Source organism: Oncorhynchus masou, chromosome 24 (genome assembly GCF_036934945.1).
Source record: "Oncorhynchus masou masou isolate Uvic2021 chromosome 24, UVic_Omas_1.1, whole genome shotgun sequence".
NCBI lineage: Eukaryota > Metazoa > Chordata > Actinopteri > Salmoniformes > Salmonidae > Oncorhynchus > Oncorhynchus masou.
Genome location: NC_088235.1, coordinates 82,461,075 through 82,482,735, shown reverse-complemented (window position 1 = coordinate 82,482,735; position 21,661 = coordinate 82,461,075). Strand labels below are relative to the sequence as shown.

The 21,661-nt window shown below is 41.6% G+C and overlaps 1 protein-coding gene and 1 long non-coding RNA gene across 3 annotated transcripts; both read right to left on the bottom strand.

Annotated features, from left to right (window-relative positions):
- Window positions 1–7,511: 7,511 nt before the first annotated feature.
- Window positions 7,512–9,880, bottom strand: LOC135512827 (uncharacterized). The gene is made up of 2 exons (XR_010451459.1): window positions 9,785–9,880; window positions 7,512–9,744 (listed from the first exon to the last, which is right to left on the bottom strand). It is a non-coding gene; the product is annotated as an uncharacterized LOC135512827 (long non-coding RNA).
- Window positions 9,881–10,001: 121 nt separating this feature from the next.
- Window positions 10,002–17,495, bottom strand: abhd17ab (abhydrolase domain containing 17A, depalmitoylase b). Of its 2 annotated transcripts, none has more exons than XM_064935253.1 (6): window positions 15,011–17,495; window positions 14,437–14,810; window positions 12,641–12,835; window positions 12,071–12,250; window positions 10,546–11,092; window positions 10,002–10,479 (listed from the first exon to the last, which is right to left on the bottom strand). In XM_064935253.1, exons 2-5 carry the CDS (start codon window positions 14,805–14,807, stop codon window positions 10,867–10,869), a joined length of 972 nt encoding a protein of 323 aa, XP_064791325.1. In that variant the 5' UTR covers window positions 14,808–14,810; window positions 15,011–17,495; the 3' UTR covers window positions 10,002–10,479; window positions 10,546–10,866. The 2 variants fall into 2 exon arrangements, with proteins under 2 accessions (XP_064791325.1, XP_064791324.1); XM_064935252.1 differs by having other exon boundaries at window positions 14,437–14,813; window positions 15,011–17,494.
- Between the last annotated feature and the right edge of the window lie 4,166 nt (window positions 17,496–21,661).

Below are 21,661 nucleotides of genomic sequence, written 5' to 3'. Positions count from 1 at the left end.
ACAAACAATGGAGGTGCATGCGGCCACCTAGTGTACTGGGGTTTGTGGTCAATCACAGCTTGTAAACTTTAGAATAAAAGAAAACAAACATTTTTTAAAAACTCTTACCTAATCATGTGCTACTAAGACGATAAAAAAAGATCCCTACTAATTTATAACATTTGGCCTCACCTCTACCCAATGGGGCACGAATATAAATTGTATATTTTTTTAAAGCCCTCTTGGCTACTTGGTCTTCAATTAAATGTCCTCCCACACCTGAATGGGCTGGAACCCAGTAGAAATGCACTACACCCAGTCTCTCAATTCTCCATAGCAGAAGAGCTACTGCCCCCTTACCCGGGAAGCACCGAACAACAGACAGGGACATTGGACCATCGAAGAGGTGCAGATATGAGAAGTACATTTGATTTGGGGTTCACTTATATTGGGAGGAGTGCCTTTCCTCAGCCACAGTCTTATATGTGCAAAAAGTATTATCTCACAACTTGATGAAACCTTCACTCGTGCGCAGACATTTAGAAACAAAACATGCCCGTTTGACAAGTAAGCCACAGGAGTTTTTTGAGTGAGATTTAAGACGACTTTCAAGTAGTAAGACGTGTAAAAGCAACAGATACCATTAATAAGAAGGGGCTAGAAGTGTCTTATATGGTGCGCTACCGAGTGGCTAGGACAGGCAAACCCCTTACAATTGTGGAGGACTTAATTATTCCTGCTGCCACGGATATGGCTGGGACAATGCAGAGGGAAAAGGCCCCAAAAACTATGCAGATAATTCCTTCACCAAACAACACTTTCACGACGCTTCAGTGCCATGGCAGGAGATGTTTTGAAACAATTACTGCTTCGCATACAAGTGAATTCTATGCGTTACAGCTGGATTAGGCAACAGACTAGGTGTGCCTGGCACAGCTCCTGGTATATGTCCGTTACGTTTATGGGGGGTCAATTAAGGAAGACATCCTCTTCTGCAAACCACTGGACAAGAGGAGAGGATATTTTTAAAGTAATGGACAGCTTTGTGACATCGAATGGACTTTGGTGGTCAAGATGTGTTGGTATCTGCACTGATGGCGTAAAAGCCATGACAGGGAGACATAGTGGAGTGGTAATGCGCGTGCAAGCAATTGCTCCCGACGCCACTTCGGTACCCTTGACATCCACCAAGAGGCTCTTGCTGTCAAGGGAATGCCTGACGGCTTGAAATACGTTTTGGACACGACAGTGAAAATGGTTAACTTAATTAAAGCAAGACCCCTGACCTCTCGTGTATTTTCTGCACTATGCAATGATATGGGCAGCGACCATGTAACGCGTTTACAACATACAGAAGTGCGCTGGTTATCAAGGGGCAAACTATTGACACGTTTTTTTTAAATTGCGAGACAAGCTTAAAGTTTTCTTTACTGACCATAATTTTCACTTGTTTGACCACTTGCTGGATGACGAGTTTCTCACACGACTGGCCTATCTGGGTGATGTTTTTTTCTCGCCTGAATGATCTGTATCTAGGATTACAGGGACTCCGCAACTAAATTCAATGTGCGGGACAAAATTGAGGCTATGATTAAGAAGTTGGAGCTCTTCTCTGTCTGCATTTACAAGGACAACACACAGGTCTTTCCATCGTTGTATGATTTTTTTGTGTGCAAATTAACTCAAGCTTACGAACAATGTCATATGTGATATAGCGAAGCACCTGAGTGAGTTGGGTGCGCAATTACGCAGGTGCTTTCCCGAAACGGATGACACAAACAACTGGATTCATTATCCCTTTCATGCTCTGCCTCCAGTCCACTTACCGATATATGAACAGGAGAGATGCATCGAAATTGCAACAAGTGGTTCTGTGAAAATTGAATTTAATCAGAAGCCACTGACAGATTTCTGGATTGGGCTGCGCTCAGAGTATCCTGCCTTGGCAAATCGCGCTGTTACGACACTGATGTCCTGTGCAACCATGTACCTATGTAAGTGTGGATTCTCGGCACTCAGTAGCATGAAAACTAAATACAGGCACAGACTGTGTTTGGAAAATGATTTAAGACTGAGACTCACGCCAATACAACCCAACATTTCAGAGTTATGTGCATCCTTTCAAGCACACCCTTCTCATTAACCTGTGGTGAGTTATTCACCATTTTTGATTAACAAATAAGGTTTTATATGTAAGATGGTTAAATAATGAGCAAAATTATTGATTATATTATTATTTGTGCCCTGGTCCTATAAGAGTGCTTTGTCACTTCACATGAGCCGGGTTGTGACGACAACTCACACTCCTTATGTTTAAGAAATGTATCGTATAGCATGTGTGTGGCAGGCTTACAATGATGGCAAAAAAACAACATTTGAGAGTATGCTGACCCTGGTGCTTGAGGGGGTACACAGCTGGAGGTTGAATGTTTGAAGGGGTACAGGACTATAAAAAGTTTGGTCAGAAATCAGTGGTTCCCAATCTTTTCTCTTTTCCACCAAGGTTAAATCAATGAAAGGTGCCAGGAGTAACCACAGAGGGACATTCCCTATAACCACAGACGGCCCCACCTCCAACTCCCTCATTCCACTCTCCTCAGCAAGCTTTTCAACTATCCAACCAAATCCACTGCCTTGTCAACTAGCATACTCCTAACGCTTGTCTAGAACAGTGGTATTCAGTCGGGATCGCGGGGTAACGGCAGTGGGATCGTCCAAAAATAAATAAGAGTAAGATTCTTGTATGGGACAATATACAAATGTTTTTTAGAAAGATAATTGAAAATAACATTTTATTGAGTAAATATATTTATTGGTTTCTTTTCATTTTGAAAACGTAATGAATTGGTTATTTGTTGATGTAAAAAATCGAAATGCACCGATTTTAAGGTTGTGCTGTTAGATTTGGGGAGGGGTCACAAGATATTATTGTGAGAAAATGGGGTCCCCAGAAATTCTGGTGAAAAACATGGTGTCCCTGCTGAAAGAGTTGGAATAGCACTGATCTAGAACAATAGCAGTGGGATGGCCAATCTCACAGCCTTTCAGTCTTGGGTGATTCTGCAACTTCGAGCACTTTGTCTTTCAGAAATTAAAACTTATTCAAACACCATTTTACCAGTATTGTACCTGTCTTTGATTTGTCTAGAAACTAAATCTGATAATGGCTGCTATCGTACTATTCAGGAATTTATATATTTTTGTCATTTTTCCTAGACAGCCATAGACAAATGTAATTTCCATCACGTCATTAAACATCCATTTTAGTTCAATCAAATATCATACAATTGATTTATAATGGATTTCTTATACATTTGTACATGAACTTGTATTGAATATTATTTTAAGTGATTTTTAAGGTTTTCCTAATATTCATAATTCAGCACAATGCCTGAATGTATAAACTTGCCTTGGTGACAGCTGAAAACATTTATTTATCATGAAAAATAATATATTCAATCAATGATGATAACAACTGTATGATTTCCATATCTAAAACAAATAAATGTATGTAAATTATACATAATATACAAGTTTACTTCAAAAATATGGGTTGTGATGGAAATGATAAGGTGTGGTGGAAATGACATCTATGTAAAAAAAAAAACATGGAAACAAAGTGAACTGCCTGGAATTCACTGGTGTTTTTGCACATGTAGTTCTCTGCAAAGTCAATATGCACAATGGTCTCCTCTTTCCCTAGATCCTCTTTTAAGTCTCTCAGTTTGGAGTATTGGTGTCGAATGTTGTCCACGTGTTTCCCCAACTTCTCTTTCAATCCTTTGGAGAAGTCCTCCAATAGAATCTGCAGTGTGCCACCTACCTTTTCTTTTACTGTCAAATGTACTGTGAACTTTTCCATGTTTCCCTCTTTGTTTTTCTTCTCTCTCTCTTCAGCTTTGTTTTACCACTCAAACCACCATGTCTGCACACCAGCATCAAAGGTAGATGTTTTAAGCTCTTTGGCTTGGCAAAGGGAGAACTCTGTCTACATGCACTCTTTCTTCAGGTTCTCACAGCACAAAGACTCAATAAGGTTGTCATTGTTGCTGCAGCTGATCACTTTGTGATGCTGTAGTTTGTCCTCCATGAACTGGAGGTTGGCGTGGGTTTTGCAGAGCCATGTGTCCCTATCCTGAACTGTTGGCTTGACAACCCAAAAGGACGTCTTTTGCAGAATTCACAGTAGGACATTTACATTTCTGAATATGCCCTCTTAAACTTCTGATAAAGGTTCTGAATTGTGCTAATCAAGAAGCGCTTCTGCTTTTATTTCTTGTTCCTCGTTAGTGTGTCCTTTTTCCCTGTTTGCTCTACTGTTGACATCCCGTTCATAGAATCTAGTGATTTTCTCTTCTGTGGCAGTGCTAATTATGTTACTTTGATTTTTCCTGGAGTATTGAAGACGAGATGGCCTGTTTTCATTTGCCCTCATTTCTTTTGCTGAAAATCCAAATTCTCTGTTTGCGGCTTTGACCAGGCCATACTTTCTCAGGATGTTGCATCTGAGCATTTTTGAAGCCACTTGTTTGTCCTTGTCACTGCAAATTGTTTTATACTTTTGTTTTAACTCTGCAATGATGACATTTTGAAACAATAAAATCCTTCTCAAGTTCTTTGGATTTCCCTTCATTTGGTGTTTTGTCTTTGTCTTTGGGGAATCATTTCCTATGACAAATGTCAAACTTGATAATGCTTTACGGAAAGATGAGAAATACAAAAAAGGTATGATTAACTGACATAGAAAATGGAGGGAAAAGATTCCCCAAAGACAAAGACAAAACACCAAATGAAGGGAAATCCATTTTCTACGTCAGTTAATCATACCTTTTTTTTGTATTTCTCAGCTTTCCGTAAAGCATTATCAAGTTTGACATTTGTCATACTAAGATCTCTGTATGCTTTTGAGCGACCTCTTCCAACCTTTTTCCTTCCAGCAAGTATTAGACTTCTCCTTCCTGTTGCAGACGATGAGGAAGGGGTATCAGGGTCTGTTTGTTTTCACATGTTTGATGATATAATCGTCAAGCCAATTCAAAAGATTAGGGGCCAGGACCCGGAAGTATGACTTAGGACAACATTGTATACAGTGACCTCCGTAATTATTCAGACAGTGACAATTTTGTTGTTGTTCTGCGTCTGTACTCCATTTCCACCACTTTCTGTAATTTCCACCACACTTAAGTTTGTGATGGAAATGACACTTCTACAGTTTCTGGAAATTGACAGACTGCATAGCATGCTTTGGTTAGTATTACAGATAGCATATCGTTTACACGAAATATATAAAATATTTTTTTAAATTCAAACGTTCTACCACATATTAAAGAAAATAAATGACTGACAATTAAAATATTCTCTACACAATAAATATTTACCTCAATTTTTCTTCAACTTCTGGACATCAAATCTGGAACAACTGTCCACTGCAGCCATGTGCTTCATGGTGTCTTGAAAAACTTTATTAATATGAATTTGTCATCAGTGGTGGTAAGTAAAAAAATTAACATTCTTCCTATGACAAGTTTCCTATGACAAGTCCAAAGGCATTTCATCTGGCCTTAACTAGTAAGGCACTTACAGGTCTTGATTTGAATGATGTCCAAAGGCATTTCACCGGCCTTAACTAGTAAGGCCCTTACAGGTCTTGATTTGAATGATGATGAGTGATAAAGTTACAGATGCCCAAATATCATCCCCCCTCCCATCCCAAAATGCTAATCTCCTGTTATTGTAATGGTGAGAGGTTAGCATGTCTTGGGGTATGATATTTGTGCGTCTAACTTTCTCACTCATCATTATTCGCGATTCATTCAGGACTATCTGTAATCATGGAAATGTTTAGAAACATATTCTATTCTTATTTACAACAAAAGTGACTCTAAAATGGCACAATACATTATTTATCATTCATTTCTATTGGCCACAAAATAATCTGAAACACAACCAAAACAAACAGCAAATGTCGCAAGCTTGATGTAATCATTGAGTGCTAGGAATATGGGACCAAATACAAAACTTGTGACCACTTTATTACACATTAGTGAATTTGTCCCAATACTTTTGGTCCCCTAAAATGGGGGGACCATGCACAAAAAGTGTTGTAATTTCTAAATGGTTCACCCGGTATGGATGACAATACCCAAATTGAAGCTGTCAGTCTGCAGTTTAGCCTCATAATAATTGTAGAATTTGAAATCCAAAGTGCTGGAGTACAGAGGCAGAACAACAACAAAATTGTCACTGTCTGAATAATTACGGAGGTCACTGTATACAATGTTGTCCTAAGTCATACTTCCGGGTCCTGTCCCCTAATCTTTTGAATTGGCTTGACGATTATGTCATCAAACTTGTGAAAACAAGGTCATTTAAGATATATACAATTATATTCCTGTTTGAGGAATTCACTTCAGCCACTTTTTCCCTTTTTTCCCATTGTATACCATTCAAAAAGCCTACAAAAGTTAAAAAACTACAAGGCTATTTCCTGGAAAACGACACTTCACTTTAATATATACATCTAATGTGCCCCGTAACAGGGTCAGCTGTGGCTCAATAATTTTACTTTGAGTCCACAATCCCTTCCTCGTGTCCTTTCCTCCATGAGCGCTGATCTGGCAGAATATGCCAGGTGGCAGCAAGATGGTTTATTCAGCCATCTGTATCAGTGACATTAATGGAAAATATTGGAGACACAGCTTATATAGACTTAATAAAATTGCAAAATCTTCCATTAATTTATGTAAAGAATGTATGAACAGTTCTGACTGCTCTGTCTAGCAAAAAGGACACTTGCTATTTGCAATAGTAGTAGCAGTACTATTACTAGTAGCAACCTGCTAGTTGCATGTCTAAGTTAACATGGATGCATGAATGGTCCATGTAGACTGTATAAGTGCAAGGCAGTGACAGTGGATGTGATTGTACTGCTACAGTGGGTCACTCAGTCTCTAACTTCCTATTGTGCTGTTTGCAGCCTGGCAGAAGGGGAGTGCTGTTGTATCTGCCTTAATCTCTGTGCAAAGCGATAAGCACATTTGTGTGCTCATGTATGTAGCCCATTGAGAAGAGTTGGGAGAAGTGTATGTGTGTGTGTGTGTGTTTGCGGGAAGGGGGAGCAGTGCTTAAATCCCATCTGGCAGTGCTACACCCCCCTACTCTTCATCCTAGCCTGCGAAGAGAGGTTGGACAGACGAAGGGCTTGTACTACAAAAATAAAAACAGACAGATTATTTGAATCTTTTTGTCACAGATAAATAGCTAAGCCTATTTTGATGCGCTCCCCATTCCCCAATACAATGCCCTGTCACCTGGTCACCCACCAGCAGTATATGTATAGCATCTGGTAGACTAGTCCTCTGAAACCTGATCCAACACTCATTCTGTTCTTTCTTTACAGCATGCCAAAGCTGAATCACAGAGATGAAAGGGAAACTGGTGAATAGAGTGGACTTAAACTTTAATTTACAGAGAGCTGTGCTACACCAAATGGGGTAAACATCCTAGAAATTAAGTCAGACATGGAAGTCAAATTTTATCAATTCATTATTTTATTTTCGAAGATGTTTTTTTTTGGGGGGGGGGGGGTGAGGAAAACATTTTAAACTAAATATAACAAAGTTGTAAATAATAAACAATGCATAACTGGATACAATAACATACCAACCCCCATCATCCACTTGGATCCTAACCCTCAGCAAAAAAATAAACAATCTGCAAACAATGTAATATAGTAAACACATTTGAATAAAAAATACATTTCTATAACTTAGTTTCTTTAAACAAAAGCTCTGAATGTGTGTCTGGAACTCCTCACACTCAAAGTACAGTCCATCATCCCCTACACACACTCCTCTCTCAGGCCACCCAGACACACACAAATCTGCTGTATTGCTTGTATTCTCCATACAATCGTCCATAGAGAGTAAACACGCTTAAGCTGTCCCAAACCAAACTATTAGCAGCTTGAACAAGAGCATATCCTGGCTGATTCAGGGCGCACAACTTTTGTTCCCTAACTGCTTATGTGGTGATGGACAATAAACCCAAGTACTATGGGTGATGAAGGACTTTCTTTGGTTCTGATGAACATAACAATATAAGAGGTATGCTTTGTTCAAGACAGAACATTTACTGTTAAAATTTGATTGCTGTGTACAAGTAATCCTGACTCCCCCAAAACCCAACCCAAACAAAGGACCTCCACTATCTTGTGAGTGGTGGTGGACCCTGTAAGCCAGGGAAGTTGGGCATTCGGTCGACTTTCACACAGTCGGTCAGAAATTGTGGAATCTTAAGTCTGTCTGAAATAGAGTGGCAACAGTAGGAAGTCAGTGAAAAGGGCTAGTTGGAGCTGAAAAGGGAGCCTGCTGGAAATAAACCTAGTGAATAATAAATGAGAGCACATCTTATTCCATAGCTCCACTAGTGTTATAATGAAGTGTTATTACCCCTAACATGAAGCAAAAGAGCAACCAATCAAACATGCAACATGACACCAGCAAAGAGTACTGTACATCACTGGATCCATTCCACTGTACAGCGTAAAATAACATGTATGACTGTTACATTTCCCCTCAAACTAAGCAGCATTAATGTATACAATGGATGTGGAGGGTTTGACCCTTTTCAATCCATTTATCCTCATCTTTAGCAGCAAGTTCAGTTAATACTCCATCCACCCAACCAGCTTAATCTCAACTGACCTGACCCAATTTACTATACGAATGGCCATTACCAGCATAAGCCTAGTAATTTACAATGATTTTATGTTTTTAGAGGGATGAAATAACTCAAGTGAAATTGAATATGTACAACTCTAAATCACTTACAAAGATTTTAAAAATCCATTTGAAAACATCCCATATAGAAACCCAGTAAGATGTGAATTGAGTTCTGTGTGAGTAAAGGCCAACTAATGCCTCCTTAACTCAGAAAACATGGCAGGACTTAATTTGTGTTCTAAAGGTAAACTCACATGTTCATAACATCAATTGTAGTACAACTACTGTAGAATATGAATCAGGGAGTGAAACATGAGAGTGGTTGCCGAGTTAGAAATCAATCATGTCTTAGAGAGATGTTAGCGACTTAATGATGCTTTTGAAACAATTAATTTGGCAGAGAGATTTTGGACTTTAGCCAAAGCAATATTCAGCAACTTTTTAAAAATGACTTATGCTCTAATCACTTTTTAGATTAGAATTAAACCATGCTTAATAATTATAAAAACGTAAGATTTGTCTATGAAAGAAATTATTCATAGACATGGACTATTAATCTGACAGCTTAATTGTAAATGAGACAGGAGAGAAAGAGAAGAGCAAAGAAAAAAGATTCCACAAGAAACATTAGCAACAAACCTGCTTTCAAATAGGACAGTTATACTCATACGTCAACACTACAGGATTTGTAAAGTAGTGTCATCGTTGTGTTAGAAAAGAGAAACACACACATTCCCCATTCAAATTAAATACCAAAATGTCAGTGCTCAAAACAGACTTTCATTACTCAATGATTTGCCCATGTTAGGGTTGTTAGTTCAAATTGAATCATGTGTAAACGTCTCAGAAGATGATATACAGTACATGTGTTTAGAACACCTAACCTGTTTGAGGTTGTTTTTGCCTGGGGCAATAGAGAGGGGCTTTAGACAGATAGAAATAAAACAGGCAGAAGGTAGAGAGCCCTCCATGCCTGGGGTAATAGAGAGGGGCTTTAGACAGGCAGAAATAAAACAGGCAGAAGGTAGAGAGCCCTCCATGCCTGGGGACAGACATAAAACAGGCAGAAGGTAGAGGCATGCCTGGGGTAATAGAGAGGGGCTTTAGACAGACAGACATAAAACAGGCAGAAGGTAGAGAGCCCTCCATGCCTGGGGTAATAGAGGGGCTTTAGACAGACAGACATAAAACAGGCAGAAGGGCCCTCCATGCCTGGGGTAATAGAGAGGGGGCTTTAGACAGACAGACATAAAGACAGACAGACATAAAACAGAAGGTAGAAGCCCTCCATGCCTGGGGTAATAGAGAGGCTTTAGACAGGCAGAAATAAAACAGGCAGAAGGTAGAGAGCCCTCCATGCCTGGGGTAATAGAGAGGGGCTTTAGACAGACAGACATAAAACAGGCAGAAGGTAGAGAGCCCTCCATGCCTGGGGTAATAGAGAGGAGCTTTAGACAGGCAGAAATAAAACAGGCAGAAGGTAGAGAGCCCTCCATGCCTGGGGTAATAGAGAGGGGCTTTAGACAGACAGACATAAAACAGGCAGAAGGTAGAGAGCCCTCCATGCCTGGGGTAATAGAGAGGGGCTTTAGACAGGCAGAAATAAAACAGGCAGAAGGTAGAGAGCCCTCCATGCCTGGGGTAAAATAGAGAGGGGGCTTTAGACAGACAGACATAAAACAGGCAGAAGGTAGAGAGCCCTCCATGCCTGGGGTAATAGAGAGGGGCTTTAGACAGACAGACATAAAACAGGCAGAAGGTAGAGAGCCCTCCATGCCTGGGGTAATAGAGAAGGGGCCCTTTAGACAGACAGACATAAAACAGGCAGAGGGGCCCTCCATGCCTGGGGTAATAGAGAGGGGCTTTAGACAGACAGACATAAAACAGGCAGAAGGTAGAGAGCCCTCCATGCCTGGGTGCATTCTTGCACTGTCCAAGGGGCGGGAGGTGGAATAGATTCTCTGACCAGGATTAATGACAGAGACAGAAAAATAGGAAAACAACTAAAAGACGTGGCTGCCGAACATCCAGACAAAGTCACCCCAAAAGGTGAAGGATCATTCATTCTGAGAGCCCAGCCATCCACTCCTCCTGACCCACTTAGACCCAGGGGAACAGAGGAGAGCCAGAGGAGTGTTGGAGCCTGGAGGCGGTGTGGGGGTGTTCAGGCGTGCTGTGCGGCCAGTTCCTGGCCAATGAAGCGGCGCAGGCGCTCCAGGTACTGGCTGTACAGTTCGATGTCGTTGTGTCCCGCCCCCTCCACCCAAAGTGGCTCCACGGCCTTGGGACAGCGCTCGAACAGAGCCAGACCGTGGGAGAAGTCGATCACCTCGTCTTCAGTCCCGTGGATGATCAGCACCGGTGACGTGATCTTAGACACCTTCTCAATGCTGACAGAGACACAATGGGCAAAGGAGTTAGTGACTGGGGATAAGGGAAGCAAAGGTTGTCCCTAGACGGCAATGTACGGTAGGAATTATGTAACAACATTGTTATAGCTAATGGGCAAGTATGTAACCGTGGATAGAAAGCATTGAACAGTCTGTTCTAGCATGGCCAGTTAGTGCAAAATGCCCTGCAGCCTTGAGCACTGAGCAGCAACTGTTCTCTAACAGGTAGAGGGACAAACAGGACAGGAAGGGGAGAATAATGAGAACACAATCCTGCTGCATGTAAATGCATCTCTCAGATCAGCTCCATCTGCTAGTTCAGATGGAAGAGAGTCCTCCATCCCCCACATAACAGCAAATACAGATCTGAACCAAGCTAGTATCACTTCACTTGGAGTCCACTCTGACTAGATGGAGTATTGAGTATAGGAGCTGAGTGTTGTGTGGCCTGGGGAGTGCCAACTGCGCAAAATGGCGCGGGAGAATTTAGGAGCGTGGAGGAGAACACCGGAGGCTTTCAGCACAGATAAGAGGCATCCCCAGCTCCCTCCCCACCACCTACTCTACTCCCACACTGCACTGCCTGGTACTGGAACTAGACTGTGATGGAATCCTATTCAGTGAACCAGCATGTGATCTTAATGGTTCAGATACCACACAACCACATTTGACATAATAACGGGCGATGATACAACAAATGACTGGAGGAGTCAGTGTTTCTGACACCTGCTTATGATCTGATGCAGAGTGAGAGATGACTCTTATGTACTAAGGCCGATTCCACAGGGAGGGAGGGAGGAGGGAGAGAGGTTGAATAATAAAATACATGGAAGCTATGAAAGATATTGCAGCTCTTCTTTTAGTTGTACAGAAATATTTTTCCATTGACATTTCTAGTTCTATAATGATCTGCTAATCTTGACAAGTCTGCAATAATGTGAAGATGGAGATAAGAGGAAGGTGTGGTAGATGACTCACTTGGGAAAAGCATCAAAGCAGTACGTCTTCTTGGTGTCTGGGAAGGCCACCCGCATGCCAGAGGTGAGGGGGGAGTGGAGCACCACAGCGGCACACTCATACCGTGATGCCAGGTCAACTGTGGGAACGGTGCCAATGCTTTGCCCATACAGGATTATGTTCTCTGGGCTGATGCCATATCTGATCACAACCAGGAAGAGAGTGGAATAAAATACAATAATGTCAAGGAAAAGCTTGTAGTGGCAAACAATTTGAACATAAATCACTCCTAAACCTAAACTGTGATAATATGGAATGAAAATATATATTTCATCACATAGATTCAGGAGTTGACAGGTAACAAATGTCTGTGAACATGGCACGCCTAATACAAAAACCAGCTGTAGCTCCATAACTCGTAACATCCATCCAAGGACAGCCGTTGATAGCGCAGCATCCCATCAATCTAATGACAGTCCATTAGCTGCATGAGCCCTTCCTTGTGTGAAATGACTCCACCCACACCACCCCTCCTCCTCTCTCTCTGTAAGGTCTCCCACACTGACTGCGAAGTGGCGGTGCCGTATGTACCGTGTGCGCAGGGCCTGCCAGGCGGCTTCAATGTCAGCGTAGAGGTTCTTCTCGGAAGGCTTGCCCGTGCTGACACCGTAGCCGGAGTAGTCGTAGGAGAAGATGTTGCAGTTGATGCGTGTGCCCAGGCCGATGTAGAAGCTGCTCATCTGGCCCAAGTCCACCGCGTTACCATGGGAGAACAGCACTGTAAACCTGGTGAGAGGCCACAGAGCAACGACTAGGTTAAAAAGATGGACGCTACCATAGCCACGAGGGAAGATGTTTTGAGTTGGGGGTGCAACCAAAAGCCCAAGCCAATGAAAAGAGGGGAGACAAAGATTGAACAATATTAGGATGAAATATAAATAAGCTATAGTACAGGCTACTTAATAAACTATCGAGTGGCACCGACTCACCCAATAATGAAGATGGGCTACTCACCGGTGATGGCTAATGCTCCTATGCCTAAGATGTAGAGTTGTTGGGAAAACATTTGGTAGTTTCTATAGACAGATTAGTCTACTATTTTCAGCAGCAGGCATTTGCTTTATAAACTGTTTTTCCCACGATTGTATTTAGAAATGTGCAAAAGGCAGATTATAGCTGTACAGACACAACCACAAAAATAGAATCCATAGAATGGAGGTTCGGATTCAAGTCATGACTGACAACCATTGTGAGTGTACCCATGAGTTTACCAGTCAAATTGCCAGGGTTAGAGATTCCAAAGCCATTCTATAGATTATATTTCTATGGCTGCATAGCAACAAGTACTAGGCGCTGTCTGCCCAAATTGCGTCTCTCTGGTGTTTTGAATGATTTTGTTGATGTCTGTAGGCTACAGACAGGAGTAATTAGACTATATAATTTTGGCAAATGTATTTAAGATTTATCAGAGGGTGCTGCAGCACCACCAACACCCATATTTCCTGCAGCTATGGACTCAACCTGGTATTTTTACCTATCCTAACCTGCATTGTGTGAACAGCAGATTTCCATTGAAACCTCAGGAATTACCTCTTTGCATGGGACAGGAATATGCTGTATAAGGTAAATTGGTTATGGCCACACTCAAGAGAGGACTAGTTCCCTAAGTTTGAATCAGGTATTTTTGCTTGTTCTGTACTACACAAATAATAGGGTTGCTATACCCCAGGCATCATCCATGTGCTTTATATTCATGAATGTGAACTGTGCTCCCTAAAGCAACTGGATACTCTCTATTCTTTAAATAGACTGGTCCTCTCCCATACAGTAAGTTATATCTTTGCTCTTGGGTGTTTTGCTCAAAATGTGACACTGAACAAGGAATACATATTACATTGCATGCGTGACACTGATATTACTCAAGTGTAACAAGACCCAGTCCATGTCTTCGCAAAGCAATTTAGTTGATTACTGAACACAACAAGAGAAACAATTTTGCTACCTGAAGTCATACAATATGAAGACATACTGAGGTATAAACTCAGCCAACCAGACTATCAAAGACAAATTGACAAACCCGACAGAACAGGCAAACATTTTAGGGGTAAGAATAAGTACAATGGTATTTGTAGGTCAAAAGAGATGGCCTAAACAAATTAATGCCGGAAGCAGGAAGAGAACAGATTTGAGATAGCCACACACAATGACGATGCCAGTACAGGAAGTAAGGAAATAGGACACAAGGGAGTGGAAAAATAATGGCATTACAAAACGAAGACGAGAGGAAAAGGGGCGAGTTCAGAGGAAGTGGGACACATGGTCAGACAAAAGGACCTAAATGAGCAAAGGTACACGCACGTGCACACACACTGTTCTGCGCGACTAACCTGGCGGTGGGCGCACAGCGGATGTACATGCAGCCCACTCGATTGCCACGGCTGGAGCGGGTGAAGAACACCTCTGTAGCATCCAGCTCTCTCTGGGAGTACTGAAACTCAGCTCGCTCTGTCAGGTGGAGCTTCCATTTGCCCTCTGCAGGACCATTGCTGCCTGAACCCCCTACAGCTGCTCCAGGTACCCCTCCCCTGGATCTCAGCCCCGCTGACCCTGCTGTCCCTGGGGCCGCAGACCCATCGAGGTCCGGCAAGAGGGAATATGTAGGCTCAGGAGGCAGGAAGGCAAGCTTGGCGGCAATACGGCTCGGACAGGGAGGGCAGCAGAACAGGCAGCATAGCTCACTGACAGATAGGCCATTCATTTTCTACTGTGGGGGCAAAGACGACATTGTATGTTGATCAGATTTCAAAACAAAGGAGTACAAAAAAATGTGACATACAAAGTTGTATTTACAATTACGCTACTGTTAAAATTGTTCAGAAATACTTTAAGTAGTTATCGTCAATTCTAACTAACAATAAAACGAACACATTTTATATTAAAGAATAAAAAAGTTATGCCTACCTGTGAGAGGACACTATTTGCAAAAATATGAAACTATAACACATGCAAAAATCAACAATTGATCCAAAGCCAACCCCTACTCTCCAAAACAAAACATGAAAGTTTTCCTGTCAGCAAAAATCTGAAATTAAGACGGTCGTCTGAAAATGTTATTTTGAAAGTAGAATAAGGTGATTTTGTAGTATGGCTGAAGTCCACATGAAATCCATATTCCAAGTATTGTTATTATTGAGGTGTTTGCAAGTGTTCGAGTAAGGTTAACTTCAGCCAACACTGGGTATGGCTACTTTTCCTGTTAGCTAAAGACTAGCTAGCTAACTAATGAACAACTGTGAATCTGGATAGCTGAAGCCCCCACTCTGTTTACATCTCATATCGAATAGCCTAACAGTAGCTTTACATCTCATTGCGCATAGGCCTAACGGTTTGTTGAGAAGTATTCCACTATAGTTAGCTGTAGCTGGCATCAACAATATTGACCTTCTACTGCTAATGTTAGTACAGCCAAATGATTCAAAGCGTAAAGTCGTGCCTGCAAAGGAATAAGTAAACACATCCCGGCAATGCTAATGACGACACACAAAAACAATATTATTTTTAACCACAGAAACCAAATCAAAGCTTAATTTTCAACACATTTTGTATCGCTAAGTAGCCAGCTAACGTTAGCTAAATTAGGTCACAGAAATGTATCAGCTAAGCAGCTAGCATTGGGTAGCTAGCAAACTAGCTAGCTAGTTATTCAGACCTGAAAACACAAATTTTAGGAGGACAGTCATTTGTGGACACCGACGCAAATATATAGCCTGGGAACAAACAAAAAAACAAGCGTCACGAATATCCGTTTTGATAATCAAATCGGTTTTTAGTGGTTGAAATGATTAGCAGCTACTGTCATTTATTAATCCATTGGATGTGCAGTGTTCTTTCATCTCCGGAAATGACAGGTACAGGACGTGACGGAGAGGGCAGCTTCCAATGATAAGCAGGGGGAACTTCGTAATGTTATCAAACAGATTACAACGTACAGTATAATTTTTAGACCTCAATAGATACACTCAATGAGCAATGTATCACTATTGTTTCTCTAACTACCAGATCAGATGGGCTGATGACATGGGTATCACTTACCATAATATACAATCATGACATGTGAATCACTTATTGTTCAATTTATTAAATTGTTGTTGTTTTCTATCTTAAATTAATCCTCTTGTTGATTTACATGAAAATATATTCCTGTGTGGAGTGACAATGTTATCTTTGTAAAATACAGTTACTGGTTTGTGTGGGTTTGCTTGTAAAGATCCATTGAATCATTCTTAGGACTTCATAAGAAACGGCCATGAATCAAGGTCTACTCTTGAAAACAGTAACCACGCTTGAAGGAATGAAGGAAGCAAGAGGGCTTGGAAAAGGTTGAAGGAGGAGACTGACGAGCAGCTCTGGCATTCTTCTGGTGAGAAAAGATTTCCTGTCGTGTTGAATTTGCAGGAGTGGAGGAAGAGGAGAAGCAAGAGGCGTAACTCGCCCAAAATTTGTCTCTTCAACCTCACACACACAACAGCAAACTGTTGTTCTAGGAGAATTCCATAATGAAATATTCCTGGCACAGAAGAATTATTTTTCAGAATAATTTTTGGGGGAACTGATGCTGTGAGACGGCTCTCAGCGCAAGATATTGTCTTTGGGCTCCAATATTTTTCTTTGGCCTCTGTGTATTTTCTAACTCTTTGTGTGTGTTGGGTGACTGACAACTATGGAAACGTGTGTTTATGGCCACACATTAAGATATAGCAAACTGAAGAAAGAGAGAGAAACAGATGCATGTGAGCTTTCACATTTTCAACATGTTTTTTTTCGAAAATTAATAGATTTGGAGTTAGTTAAACTTGCATTTCCAGCAGGGATATATGCAGGATGCTACCCTCCACAGCATGGCCTTCATTCCAGATCAAAACTCCAAACCTACAACTTCATTTTTCCCAAAATTACCCAGAGGGATTACTGCTATCAAGGATTCCTTTTCCCAAGCTTTACGGGGGGTGCTCAAGCAAACAAACAGCAGAGACCTGAAGACACTATCCAGCCTTGATCTGAGTGAGTAGTGTTTGGTCTGATGCTATTTTGAAAGCCAAGAGAAAAAAAAAGACCAGTTTACAAAAGTACAATTATATATTTTAATTTATGGGGACTGAATGCTGAGTTAAGGCTGCCAGGCTTGCTAGGACAGACCAGAAACAACTTCAATTAGCACTGAGGTATAGTAAAGTGACAGGTGTTGAGTCCTTTGGGTCCAACAAGTGGCAGGAGTCTTTGAAGCCCCCTCCCACTGTTCAAAGACTATTCACTGGCATTTTCTACAAGAAATCTTCCTCCAGAAATAAAAGCATCTCCCAAGTGGGTGTGACACCTACTCCTGTTGCCTGCTGCACAGCTGCTTGGATTCCACCTGGCAATCTGTTCACCATCTGCCCTGGCCTGTCTCCCCCTCTGGTACAGGTACCCCCACCACACTCCCGAGCTTTCGCTCACCTCCAGCACACACGCAGTGTTGGGGCAAGTGACTCTGAACTTACAATGGATAGCCCAAAGACATATATATATATATTATTTTTTTAATTGTGCATTTTGCCTCATGACTCCTGCATGTCTTGTTGACTACGAACTTTCTTAATCAACCGTGGGACAGACTGTTTGTTCTCACACTTGGGACTCTGACTCTCTATTGGTTACTTAGACTTTTGGCCTCCCCATCCTATTCTAACCACCTCTCGCTTTGTATTCATGTTACCTGATGAAATTGCTGTACAATATGATCTTGTTGCCATCTGATGCACATTCAGATGTCATAAATCAGCACTGTAGAGCTCTTCCTGTCCTATGCCGTGCCTTGATTGTATTACTGTTGATGATATCAGGAAATGTGCATGTACACCCCGGCCCATCTACTGTTGCAAGCTTCAATTCTGACTTGTGCTCTGATATCTGCTTCACTGATTTCTGCTCTCGTAAAAGCCTGGGTTTTCTGCACGTTAATACTAGAAGCTTATTACCTAAAATGGATCAATTGAAAGTGTGGGTTCACAGCTCCAATCCAAATGTTGGTCAGTATTGAGATGTGGTTAAGGAAGTGTGTTCTGAATAGTGATGTTAAACTTTCTGCTTATAACCTTGTTTGGCAAGACAGATCTTCCAAAGGTGGGGGAGTGGTAATCTTTACCAAGGATCACCTTCAGTGTTCGATTGTCTCCACCAAGTCTGTCCCCAAACAATTTGATTTGCTGGTTTTAAGCATTACACTTTCAAATAGCTCTTAGTTGACTGTTGCTGGGTGCTATCCTCCATCAGCACCAGCCTGTATCCTACCTGCCCAAAGCTCTCTCCTGCCCCCCTTACATTAAGTCTGAATTTGTCCTGCTAAGTGACCTAAACTGGGACATGCTGACCAAGTCCTAAAAGCAATGGGACTCCCTAAATCTTTCTCAGATGATTACCAATCCCACAAGGTATGACTCCAAACACTCGTTCAGGCAAATGAGAAATAAGTGCACTCAATCTATCCGGAAGACCAAAGTTAGTTACTTTAAGGAGAAGTTCTCTTTCTGTGGGTCTAACCCCAAGAAGTTCTGGAAAACAGTTAAAGATCTGAAGAATAAACCCTCCTCCTCATAGCTTCCCATGTCCATTACTGTTGATGATGTGGCTGTTACTGACAAGAAGCACATGGCTGAGCTCTTTAATCACCACTTCATTAAGTCAGGATTCCTATTTGACTCAACCATGCCTCCTTGCCCGTCCAACATTGCCTCATCTCCCACCCCTTCTTATGCGACTAGCCCTGACGCTTCTCCTTTTTCCCCTGCCCCACTACAAAGTTTCTCCCTGCAGGCAGTCACTGAGTCCGTGGTGCTAAATGAGCTCCGGAAACTTAACCCCCAAAAAACATCTGGGTCAGATGGACCCTTTCTTCTTTAAGGTTGCTACCCCTATCATCGCCAAGCCTGTCTCTCCTTTCTGGGGAGGTTCCCATTGCTTGGAAGGCAGACACGGTTCGTCCTTTATTTCAAAGGGGGAGATTAAGCTGATCCTAACTGTTATAGGTCTATTTCTATTTTGCCCTGTTTATCAAAAAAGTGTTGGAAAAACTTGTCAATAATCAACTGACTGGCTTTCTTGATGTCTGTAGTATTCTCTCTGGTATGCAATCTGGTTTTCACTCAGGTTATGGATGTGTCACTGCAAGGTCCTCAATGATGTCACCATTGCCCTTGATTCTAAACAATGTTGTGCTGCTATTTTTATTGACTTGGCCAAAGCTTTTGATACAGTAGACCATTCCATTCTTAGTTAAATCTAGACTTGGTTTCCTCTATTGTAATCACTCTCTTTCACCCCATCTGCCAAACTAAGCCTGATTCAGATGACCATGCTACCAATGCTAGATTACGAAGACATCATTTATAGTAAGGGTGCTCTCGAGCGGCTAGATGTGCTTTACCATTCGGCCATCAGATTTGCCACCAATGCTCCTTAAAGGACACATCACTGCACTCTATACTCTTCTGTAAACTGGTCACCTCTGTACTCATCGCTAGACCCACTGGTTGATACTTATTTGTAAAACCCTTAGGCCTCATTCCCCCCATGCTGAGATATCTACTGCGGCCCTCATCCTCCACATACAACACCCATTCTGCCAGTCACATTCTGTTAAAGGTCCCCAAAGAACACATCCATGTGTTGCTCATCTTTTCAGTTCGCTGCAGCTAGCGACTGGAACGAGCTGCAACAAACACTCAAACTGGACATTCTCAATCTCTTCATTCAAAGACAATCATGGACACTCTTACTGACAGTTGTGGCTGCTTGACCTGATGTATTGTCTCTGCCTTCTTGCCCTTTGTGCTGTTGTCTGTGCCCAATGTTGCTACCATGTTGTGTTACTGCCTTGCTATGTTGTCTTAGGTCTCTCTCTATGTAGTGTTTCTCTTATCGTGATTTGTCCTACATATTTTAACATTTTTGTATTTTTAATCGCAGCCCCCATTCCCACAGGTCTTTTTCCTTTTGGTAGGCAGTCCTTGTAAATAAGAATTTGTTCTTAACTGACTTGCTTCGTTAAATAAAAGGTTCAATACATTTAACGTGAGTAGATTGTTTTTTTTTTTTACAATACAATTATTTAGCATCTAGCTAACAGATGTTTGGCTGATGTCACGAAAACGATGTGCACTATTCTATGGGGTATAAGTCAGTCTTGTGATTCTGGATGGCCAGATTGCTAGCAAGAATGACACTGCCATGTGGGGACTCATAAATGGCTTGTTTCATTATGTTATTGATTAATTTCATGTCAATGCCACTATTGCTAAAATTCGCTAGATAGCTAACCAAAAACGAACAATGTTTCAAATACAAGTGGTCATTGTGCAAATGTATGTTTTCAATAAACATTGGAGACAAAATAAGTGGCGGTTAAGACAGTTGAATGTTAATCAAGTTTAAGATTGACAGAACTGCTTATAAATTAAGGAATAGGGGAAATTATCCCGGATTTAACCTTTAGCTCAATTTAGGTAAAAAATTATGCCTGTTGTTCAAAGTGTGTGTGTTGGTCTGTTCGGAATACTCCATATTGCTACTGCAGATAGTATGCCATCTCTGTAATAATGTAGGAGATCCAGGAAAGGAGAACTTCAGACAGCAAGGAAGAGAGCGGAGCAGACAGGACCAAGTGAGTACATAGAGAGAGGGGAGGCCCACACAAGAAAAACATGGCATACGTTCCTGAACTCACCTTTCATCTCATTTAACTAGGCAAGTCGGTTACGAACAAATTCTTATTTACAATGACGGCCTACACCGGCCAAACCGGGAAAACGCTGGGCCAATTGTGCACCGCCCTATGGGACTCCCAATCATGACCGGTTGCGATACAGCCTGGATTCGAACCAGGGTGTCTTTAGTGACGCCTCTAGCACTGAGATTTAGTGCCTTAGACCGCTGTGCCACTCATTAACCTCGTTCATCTATGACAAACGGAAAGTGTTTTGTTTAAAATATAATCTAGTTTAGGTTAATGACTATAAATCGATCTCTGAATGTGCTACCATGATAAAACCACTACGATATAAGGATTGCAGGCATATGATTTGCCTGTGATGTAGGGTTCAGCCAGGACTTTATCAGTCGGAAGAGCATGAAGTGGTTTCAGGTCTAACGTCCTACATCACACAGGCTCAGAAAACAAAGTGTTTCTGTGAGAACCAGGGCTGTCGCTCAATTCAAGCCATTCCGATGTACGGTATCCACAGATCAATTTATAAGAACATGTCAGTCAGAACCGGTGCCAGAACCACGCAGCTGGAGACCATATATCTAAGCTTTTTTCTGAGTCAGAGAAACACAGCAGAAAAAAGTTAAGGTACGGCTGTAAAACAATAGGCTACTGTATTAAGTGTTGTCCATTGAATGTACTGCAGTACATTGGGAGGTAGTGATGTTTGACTTTTTATAGGATTAACCTGTCTCGAGAGGAAAGTCTGAACCCATGCGAGAAAATTGCTTTTGGCATCCCAGGGCTGCCTCTGCTTTACCAGATTTGTACTGCTTAACCTCAGTTGTACAAATAAATACAAAAGTCAGGTG